Raw genomic sequence first — 10460 nt, 5'->3', positions numbered from 1 at the left:
GAGGAGGAAAGCAGGTGGCGGAAGAAGCAGAATGCTGTTGAGATGAGGACGATGATGCTGCGTTCATATGACTGGGAGGAAGATTGCTATTCTGATTGCCTAGGCCTCTAGTAGAACCTTGTGGCTGTATGGGATATGAAGAGGACGAGGAGGGGTGATAGGACTGCTGCTGCTGTTGTAGTAGTAGTAGGGGAGGAGGAGGGATCATGTTGTGATCTCCAGATATGCGATTCGACAAGATCCCACCCCCACCCCCCCCTGCTGCTGTCNNAACGGCTCTGGACGGAGGAGGAGATGTAAGAGAAGAGGAGGAAGAAGAAGTTGAACGAGAAGAGGTAGAGGCAGTATCTTGACGCAGTTGAGGTTCTTGCTGTTGTTTCTGTTGCCATAGGAGAAAGAGAACCGCACAGATTCTTAGAGGAAGAATCGAGGAAATGAGAGTGAGAGAACCCACGGATGATAGAGAGATGAGCTGAAAAGGAAAGGGCTGGAGTGACCCTAATGTGACAACAGAAGGAGAAGAAGAATTCTGATCGAGTTGAGGTGAAGGAAGATGATCCTTCTGCTGAGAATTCGAAGAGGGGGGATCTCCACCGAAAGAGGAAGAAGACGGGTCTTCAGAATGATAGGCAGCAAATTGAAGCACACGGAGCACATTCTCAGGTCGAAAGAGTTTCTGCTTCATTAACAACATGGCTGAGGAAGAGAGAGAAGTACTACTTCTCCCACCTCGCCCTTTCATGCCTGTTCCCCCTACTCTACTTCTAGAGACTTCTTTCTTCAAGTACTGGCACAAGGCGTTCAGCTCTATATGGCAATCGACGCACCTCTTTAAGTTACATACAGATGTCTGGGGCTGCTGTAAAGACGACTTGTCCTCCTTCTCCTGCTGCTGGTAGTGAGGGAGATGTGCATTAGTTGCTTCTTCAGAATGAGAAGAAGAAGAGGGGTGACCTTCTCCTCCTCCTGCGGATGCTCCTGTCCCACTTGCCGTCGCCTCATGTGGCGGTTTGACTCGAAGGATAAGCGAAGAGATGGAGGGATGATGGAGTAGAGCTCTTAAGACGAAAGGCAGGAGATCTTCTAAAGAGTTGGGAAGCAAGAAAGAAGAAGAGAAAGATGATAATGAAGAAGAAGAAAGGCATTCAAGAGAACAGACACTTGGGTGATGTAAGGGGAGATCAGGAGGAAGAGGGGGGAGAGAAGATGTCGGCGAAGAGAGAGGAGTGATCATAGGAGGAGCGGGAGTTGCCGTCGGGGGAGAAGAAAAGAATGAAGAGGTTGAAGAAGAATAACGAGAAGAAGAAGCAGAACGGTGAGGATGAAAAGGAGGGAGAGAAGTAGCCGAGATGGCATTAGACGATAAAGAAGAAGAGAAACTGTTTGAGGAAGAGGGGGGATATGCATGCGAAGACTGCGAGGTGTGAGAAGGAGGAGAAGGTCGAAGATGGAGAGGACTTCCTTCACTTTCAGAAGGATAATAAGATGAGGAGATTCTTGTCTCGTTATAATATGAAGAAGAACCGTGAGAGGGAGGTGCCTTTCCCCCTATTAATTCTCCCCCATTCATTCGTCGGCCTACGTCATCATAGTCAACTGTGGCCTGTCCACTACTATAGGAAGAAGAAGATGCCCCTTCAAGACGTCTCTCTCCTCCTTCTCCTTCTCCTCTCCCTCCATCGCTCTCTCCTTCTCCCCTTCCTCTGCGAGACTGCGAAGGTGCAAGAAAGCTTGAATTCGGATAAGAAGATGAAGAGGAACGGGACAAAGAAAGAGAGCTACTGCCATGAAGATAAGGTGGTTGCTGAGAAGAAGAAGAATCATCTCCTGTGGACAGACCTCCTCCTCCTCCTCTTTCTCTTTCCCCCCCTCGGCCTCCTACTAGGGTATAACTTCTTCTTCCTCCTCCTCTTCTTGCTTCTTCATCTTCATGCCTGCTCCTCCCACTATCGTATCCAGCAGAAGTTCTTTCACTTTGATCTTGCTGGTCTTCTCTTCCTTTTCGGCCTCCTATTCCTTCTCTCCTATAGTAAGAAGAAGCGAGAGAAGGCGTCGTGACTTTGACGTGAGGAGAGAGAGAAGAAGAAAAGCTTGTCGAAGAATCGAGAGGCCCACCGCTGACTTTCTGTCCCCCCCCCCCTCCATCCGTACTGACTTGACTTACATCGCGACTTAAAGAGAGACCAGAAGGAGGGGTGGTACCAGCAGAAGGAAAAGAAGAAGACGGGAGAGAAGAAGAAGACGAGGCGGCGGTAGGAAGACCAAGCTTCCTTTGCTGAAATTTCTTTCGGAGAAGAGAAGACATGATGGTCGTGTTTCTGAGAGAAATAGACTGGAAGACAGAAGGAGAAAAGAGAGAGAAAGGACAAGGAGATAAGGAAGAGAGAAGGAGGGAGAGAGAAAGAGTGAGGTGGAGAGACAGAGAGAAAGAAAGAAAGAAGGAATGAAAAAGATGAGAGAGAAGAGAAGAGAGAAAGAAAGAAGGAAGGAATGAAAAAGACGAGGGAAAAGAGAAGAAAGGGAGAACGGAGAGACAGAGAAGAGGTGAAGAAGCGGAGAAGTTGTGAAAGAAGTTACGGGCAAGGAAGGAATGGAGAAAAAGTGGACTTACCAAAGAGGGGAAGAAAAAGACCAAAACTTCAAAAAGAGAGATGACTTGAGACAAAAGGAAGAGAACAAAGAAAGAAACGAAAGAAGATGAGGCGGAAGAGCTAGAAAGTAGGAAGGTGGGTAGTAGGTAGACCAGGAGAGGAGTGAAGAAGGAGAAGCCAAGTTAAAGAAGAAGAAGAAGATGAAAAGAGAGAAAGAGAAAGAGACAGACAACAGTAAGAAATTTTAGAAAGTGACAGGTGGGACTAAGGCGTAGAAACGCTATTTGTTCTTCTTCATGATCTCTCAGAAATCTCTCTCTCTCTTATCTCTATCAATTTGCAATCTGCCTTTTCCCCAGAAATTCATCCATCCCTTCTTCTCTTCTTCGACTTCTCCGCGTGTCGTTTTCTCTCCCTTTCCTTCTCTTTCCATCGGTTGAACGGCAAAAGAAGATGGAGAATCCACCGACTTCTACATCTCTTTCTCTTCTCTCTAAGTGTGAAGACGTTTTCAGAGCTTGTTAAAGGAAAATGAGAGAGGAAAAGAAAGGCGGAAAGAAAGAGACCTGGTCTTCGAGGTCGGCTTCGACAGATTTCTTGAAGCCGATCTTAGGTTCTCCCGCTCCAGGGGAGATGCAGAAACAACTGAGAGAATGGAGAGCCCTAGTAAAGGGAAAAAGTTCTTTCCTTTCTTCACCGATGAAAGAAAGAGAAACGTTGAGCTCGTTTATTCTATCCATACATTCATCTCTATTATGTGCCTACTCAAGTCCCCCGAAATGCCGAGGGAGAAAAGAAGCTTATCGAAACAACAGACTAATGACTGAATGGAGAGATAGAAAGAAACAGAAAGACAGTCTTGTAAAGATGTAGGCAGAAGAAGAGAAAAAGAGGAGGGTGAAGAAAGATGAAAAGAAAGAAAAAGGTGAGATGGCTCTGCTATGGTGTTTTCTCGGACAGAAACATCCTTCTTTCATGCATACCGGGGTCTCCGAATATAAGCCGAATATCGAGTTTTCCTTTCTGCTTATTCTTACCTCTAGTTCCACAAGACAAGAACAGAGAGGGAAGGATTACCACTGCAAGCTTCTTGGTCGAAGGTGTGTAGAATATAGTCTGGATGAGAGTTCTAGGGTATCTCCCTAGCCTTGAGGTTCCTCTTCTTTCCCTGTTTACTTCTCTTCGAAGATGTTTCTCATTCGTCTCTCCTTCTGTAGAAGAATCTCTACATCTTCATCTCTGTCTGGGAGGTGAAAGAAGAGATCTTCTTCTTGTGCTTGGTTTAGTGATGGTCTTGCAATTGGACGAGGGGAAAGAAGAGACGACTCGAAAGAAGACTGAAGAGAAGAGAAGACGAGAAAGACAACAACGGATGAAGGAAAGAGAATGACGATTCTTGATCTATCTAGAACTCCTATGCTACGCTATGTATGTATGATCTGATAGACGAATAGATAGATCATGTCTCTCCTCTCGCTCTTTCTCTCTCTCTCTTGCTTCCTCAACTTCTTCAGAGTAACTTTTCCCTGAACTTATGCGTATTTCTTTTTCCTTTATACTGAATGAAACAAGAAGATGACAAAAGAGAGAAGAACCTGAAGTCTCCATAGACATTCCTGTGAAAGAAAGAAGAAGAAATGAAGAGAGACTTGCCATGACCACCGTTGAGGACCACTCACTCCCAGCCCCCCTGCCGCAGCCATCCATCCTTTCCTCTCTTTTCAAGCATGGTGAACGCGTCTCTCTTTTCTTTCTCTTTCATGTGACTCTTGGACCTTCTTTGGTTGCTTCTATCTCTTATCTCCCGATTTTAAACGAAACAGAAACCCTTCTTTCTTTATCGTGCTCCCCATCTAGTCGTCATGTGAGAAAGCTTTTGACAGAGTTCCTCTCTCTTCTTCATTTTCTCTCTTTTTTCAATCGAGTTACGTTCGTTTGTGTCTCTCGCTCTCTCTCTCCCTGTGTGTCTTGTGACTGGGGGGTACGAGGAGGGGGGCAGCGACCGATAGATCTTCTGTGCATCTAGCTATCAACTATCGCTTCACTCGGAAGGAACAAGATTCAGGTGTATGTACACTTGATATGCTCGTATGGTTTGAAATGGCGGGCTTTCTTCTTTTCTCTCGATCGATTCTTCAAAACTCTTTTATCAACTTTTCTCGTCTTTTGTCAATCCATATTGCCTTTTTCGAACGATAATAGAATTCCTTTTTTCTCCCCTCCAGTCTCTCTTCTGTCTTCTCTCTTTTTCTTTCGCTTCTGTTCGTTTTGTGCAGCTACGACTTTCGCTTTCTTTCTTCAGAACCCCTCTGTCTTTATCTCCTCCACCGTGAAAGAAAAAGATAGAAAAGAGAGAAAGAGAGAGAGAGAGACAGAATTTTTCACAGTTCATGCCGGTCAACGCATGTTGCATCTTTCTTCTCTTTCTTTCTCTCTCCTTTCTTTCTTTTTCTTTCTTTCTCTTTCTCTCCGAAAGAGAAGCTGCAGAGAAAAGGGAGTCAGATGCCAGCTACTATTCAGGAGAAGGGATGAAAAAGGGAGACAAAGTGTCGAGGAGTTGAAATCTCATTCTTCTCAAACCGAGCGAGAACAAGAGAAAGACAAGTCAACCTAAGAGAGGACAGATAGATAGATAGATAGCTAAATAAATAGATAGACACCCACATCGATTCGCATAGGTTTTTCTCTGCTTAAGTGGAAGATAGATCTATCTTTCTTATCGATCTAGTCTTCATCGTTCTTCAGAGCCTGATCTACCGCGTTCACTTCCAAAAGAAAGAAAGAAAGAAAGAGATCTTGGACTTTTTCTCTATGTGAGATATTTCTTCTCTTCTTTCGTTCTCTCAGGTCTTAGCATTGAATCTTGTGGGGATGTTTTCGTAAGCAAAAATCTGTCTCCTTTCTCTACCAATCTCTTCGCTTCTTCTTTTTCTTTTACAATTCAATGCCTTTCTCTTCGGACATTTCTTTCTTCTTGGAGTAGGGGGGGTTTCTCCGCCTTCCTTCCCTCTCTTCTTTTCATTCGTCTCTTTCTTTTCTTCTTCTCTCCCTTTCTTTCCTTTTTCTCTTCAATCTCGAGACAAAGAAGATGTTCCCACCGTCCGTCTTTCTTTCTTCTTCTGTCTCAGGTTTTCTTTTTCTTCTCTTTCTTCACTTCTCTTCTTGTTTCCTTCATTCCATCTTAGTATCTTCCTCGGTCACTACAGCTATTACACAGTCGCCTCTTCATCCTCTCGCCTTTTTTCTCTTTCTTGCATGTTCTGCAGCTCTTCTTCTCTCTCCCTTAGTAGCTCTCTTGCCCTCCGTCGTCTCGGCCTCTCTTCCTGTGCTTGTCTTAGGCATCTTCTCAACTTCCTCCTTTCTACGCTTCTCTCTCTTCTCGAACTCGGACAAGGATAGCTAGCCCTCGTGTCAACTCGAGAGGCTACTGAGATAGAGAAGAGTCGGAAGATGCTTATGGGGTGGAGAAGACGATGAAGAAAGGAGAAGAAGAAAAGAAGGAGGAGAAGAAGAAGGATGAAGCCGAGAACAGCTGAAGGGGCGAAAGAGAAGAAGAGCAAGTCTTGCTGTGGATCCGTCTACATCTATATGTCTATATATATATGTGTATAGATCGTATAGGCAATCAATACCTTCATCTCATAGTTCTCTCTCTCTATATGTTTCTATCTATGTACACTTCTCACTGAGGGTTATCTACTTTTCTTCCCGGCCATTGTTGTCTCTCTTCCTGTCTGTCTTTGTCTTCCAAGTTTCTTCTTCTTCTTCTGTGCTCTTTCTCCTCTCCTGTCGACCTTGTGTTTCTCTCCTTCTCTCTTTGAGGACAGCAAGACGATGAATAGCAAAGATTTCTCGGGACATCTCTAAGACCAAGAAGAAAAGAATTGGAACGAAGAGAAGCTCTCGTGAATTGCAGGATGTCTTTCCTTCCCTCTTCCCGTCTAGGTACAGGGAGAGGAGGAGATTCCTTTCTTCCTTGTCATCTCCGTCCTTCCAGAGGAGAAAGAGAAGAAGAACAAGAAAGAAGAACGGCAGGAAGAGGAGAAGAAGAAGGAAGAATGAAAAGGGAGGACAGCTATCCTCGTCAGAATGGAGAAGACGGGGACTTTTTTTCTCTTCTCCTAGGCAATCATATGACAGGCTTACAGACGCCACGAGGAGAGATCGAAGAAGATAAGAATTCTTCCAAGGCATCGGTGTATCGGAGTATCTCCTCTTCGAGAGACAAGGGAGAGAGGATAGGTGCCTCTCCGACTAGGACTCATCATTTCTTGAGGGAAAGAAAGCCTAGTGGGACAGAAGAAGAAGAAGGGGCATTAGGGGTCTTTAAGACAGGTCGTATTCTTGCTCTTTCAGATGTGAAGAGAAGAGAGAAGGAAGAGAGTTGCGACAAGGAGAAGAAAGATAAGAAGACAGTCACCTCTTATCTCTCTTCTTCAATAGCAACAGGAAGAGAAGAAAGAAGAAGAAGTCTTTTTTCCGACCCTTGTATCAAGAGGACTTACGTGTCTTTGCAAAAGAGGGAAAGCTACGAAACTGAAGGCGTTCAAGACAGAGAGGAAAGTCCAGGGGCGGTATATTCAAGGAACATGGAGGAAGAAGAAGAAAGATACGATCGAAAGAAGAAGAGAGATAATGGGAGAGAGGAAGAAGAAGAAGAAAGCAAGATAGGGGGAGGAGAAGAAGAAGAGAGAGATTTGCTTTCACTTCGTTTTCCTGTGATTGAATCTCCTTCGTTAGAGACATATCAATTAGCTACTTCTCTTTTAAGAAAGAGAGAGAAAGATCTAAGAGAAGAAAGAAGATCTAGAGAAGTTTTCCTGCATGAGAAAGTTGTTCTCCCAGCCTATACAGAGATGAAAGATGCAAAGGAAAGAGACGAGATAAAAGAAGAGAAGAAAGAAAGAGATGAAGAGAAGAGAAAGAAGAAAACATTCCAAGAAAAGAATCGCCAGCATGACAATGGGGGAAGGAGCTCTTCGAGATCTTCATATCATGAAGATACGACCACGTCCTCATCCTCGTCACCACGTCGCGGTGTACGTACACCTGAAACGAAGAGTGGAGTTCCAAGAAAGGAAAGGAGAAGCAGCGAACGTAGAAAGAGTGAAGGAAAAAAGGATGAAAGAGAAGGAAATTGTAAGGAGAAGACCGAGGAGGAGGAGAAGAAGGAGAAAAGAATGAAGAAGATCTCTCATAATGAAGAGAGGAAGAAGAAGATTCTTTCCGTTGGAGAACAACTCATACCTCAGAAAGAGAAGAAAAAGAACGACAGATCTTCTTCTCCCCCATTCAGAGAGAATGAGAAGGAGAGACATTCAAGTAAGGGGAAGCCTCACTTACAAGAAAGATGCTCCTCTGACACCGCGCGAGAGAGACTCCTCTCAAACAGGCGAAATCTTTCATCTCGTTCTATACGGAGCTCTCCTTCTGGCTCTACGAATACGAGCGGTTTTCCTGTCTCTTCTCATTCCACAGCATATGAAGAGATAGAGAGGGAAGAAGATGGATCTACTGGAGACTTGTCGTCTTCCCGTTCTTCTCTCAAACAAGTTACAGTAGACAGAGCGAGCTTCTCTCAACGGTGGAAATCGTCCCTGGAGAGAAGAGGGAGAGAAGGTCTTCGAGAAGTAAAGAGGAGAGAAACAAAGAAGGATGATGACCTAGAAGATGTTTCATCCACTCGTCCGTCGCGTTCTTCTTCTTCTTTCTCAGCATCTCATGACTGGCGACACGGCAGCTCTTCTTCTCCTTCTTCAAGGTGCTGCATGTCACAAGAAGATAGAGAAGGTCCCCATAGAAGAAGAAAGAGGAGAGAGAACATGACGGTTTCGTGTTCCTCAGAAGAAGATTTGCAAGACAAGAAGTCTCCATATAAGAATCAAGAAAGCTCTCCACATCATAATAGAAGGAGAACAGAAGAGGAAGGAGAAGAAGAGAAAGAGCCTTCCCGTCGTCGTAGGTCACGCTTGGCGAGGCGAGGCGTTTGTAGGAACGAGGGAAGTTCAGCAACTTCATCTTCTCTCTCTTCTTCGGAGAGAAAAGACAACGATAAGAGGAAGAAGCTTCCATCTAGAGGGAGAAAGAAAAGTTTGAAATCGAGAAAAGAAGAAAAACAAGAAGAAGAGAAGCGTGGCTTATCGTGTGTATTGAGGGAAGGTGTCAAGACATCTTCATCCGTCTCCGATATAGGAACTTCTCTAGAAGAGATCGAAAGAGAGAAGAAGAAACATAAGGAACGTTCTTCTCCTGTTTCTCTTTCTACTCCCTCTCGGAAGATGAAAAGAAGTTGCTCTCACGGAAATGATCGACGAGCTGACAAGAGAAGAAGTCGCACAAGAGAGAGAAGAGAAAGGAGGGGAAGAAGAAGAACCCACTCTGTCTCAGCTTCCCCTCTGTGTGAAGATGTCTTGATCTCTTCTTGTTCTTCTTCTTCGACTCCTTCTATCTCTCCTTCAAGGGATGGTCATCATAGGTCACTGAAAAAGAAAGGAGGAGGAGGAGAAGAAGAAGAAGATAGAAGAGAAGAAAGAAGAAGAAGGTACCTTCATTCTCGTTCTCAGCTTGGAGCTAAGGAAAAGATTGACTACCATTTCTCGAGTCAGGTTATCCTTCCTTCACGTCGATCTTCACATGTCAAGACATACAGCCAAGAAGAAGAACACCGAAACTCTCCTTCTTCTCCTACCCCTGATCTTCCTTCTAATTCTTCTCCTGCGCCTAATCTCCCTTGTGTTTCTTCTTCTTCTTCGTCTTCTGATCTTCCTAATTCTTCTTCTTCTTGTTGTCGAACTAGTTTATCGCAGATTTTTCATCCCTCCTCTTCCAGTCAGCGGCATGAGGGCGCCTCTTCTTCCTCTTCTTTACCTTCCACTTCCTTTTCTTCTTCCTCGACATGTATCACATCTCTACACGAGACCTCTCACGCTTCTTCTTCTTCTCTTGGCCCTCCCACCCCTTTCCTCTCTTCTACTTGCGCTTCAAAGGGCCAAGAGAAAAGCCTCTACGTGATCGATCAACTCTGTACACTTCCCAAGCACCGTTCTTCATGTACGAAGGAAAGTAGGAGCTCTCATCTTCGACCTTCTGTCTCACGTCATTTTCTGTACAAAGAACAACAAGTAGAAGAAAGTCTACAGGAAGAATTGAAGAGAAAAACAAGAATAAGAAGAGATAAGAATAAGAGTCATAAGCAGTGGAGCTCCACGACCGAAGATACCATCTTGAAAGAGAGAACCTCTTCTTCTCTCATGAATACGATCACGACAGGGTGTTCTTCATCCGCCTCTTCGTTTCTACAAGGCAGTCTAATAGGCGACGATAGACTGCAGACGTCTCCTTCTTTCTTATCTTCTTCCTCTCGACAAGAGACCACATCTAGGCAAGCGATAGCATCAGTCGTAGAAGGAGGAGAAGGAAGAGGCGGCATGGGAGAAGAACGTCAAGGGAGTCTCCTGGGGAGCTGTGAAGGCAAGCTTGTAGAGTTGAAAGAGAAGATGAAAGAACAGGAGGGGAAAGAAGAAGAAGGAAAGGCCAGTAGTTTTCTTCTGTCAGATTTGCATGCAGATAGCCATCATATCAAGAAGAAGAAGACCGTAATAGACGAAGGGATGACGGAGTCATTCCAGAAAAAAGACACAGACACACTAGACATATCTAGCCAACAGCTGGAGTCTCGTCACCTAGCTATCGATTCTTCTAAAGGTCTTCCTGTTATGCTAGGAGTGACAGGCCATCCTGATCAAACGCTTCTTCTTCTCCCAGGTGGAGATCTAGAAACACTAGGAAAGGAAAACGGTCAGATAGAGACCGACCAAATGGAAAGCCTGCTCGAATCTTTGACTAATCAAAAGAAGAAGAAGAAGAAAA

General features: G+C 44.7%; 2 protein-coding genes across 2 annotated transcripts; one reads left to right on the top strand and one right to left on the bottom strand.

The window, feature by feature from the left end:
- Nucleotides 1-3544, bottom strand: CSUI_007975 (methyltransferase mta70; the record flags this gene model as incomplete). The annotated part of the gene is made up of 2 exons (XM_068068116.1): nucleotides 2612-3544; nucleotides 1-2332 (listed from the first exon to the last, which is right to left on the bottom strand). A coding segment is annotated over exon 2 (2305 nt), but the record flags the coding sequence as incomplete, so codon positions are not given.
- A 2964-nt stretch (nucleotides 3545-6508) lies between these two features.
- On the top strand, nucleotides 6509-10460 carry CSUI_007974 (uncharacterized protein; the record flags this gene model as incomplete). Its single annotated transcript, XM_068068115.1, has 1 exon — nucleotides 6509-10460. A coding segment is annotated over one exon (3952 nt), but the record flags the coding sequence as incomplete, so codon positions are not given.

Source organism: Cystoisospora suis (genome assembly GCF_002600585.1).
Source record: "Cystoisospora suis strain Wien I chromosome Unknown contig_4337, whole genome shotgun sequence".
Classification (NCBI taxonomy): Eukaryota; Apicomplexa; class Conoidasida; order Eucoccidiorida; family Sarcocystidae; genus Cystoisospora; species Cystoisospora suis.
This window is presented reverse-complemented; position numbering and strand designations above follow the sequence as displayed.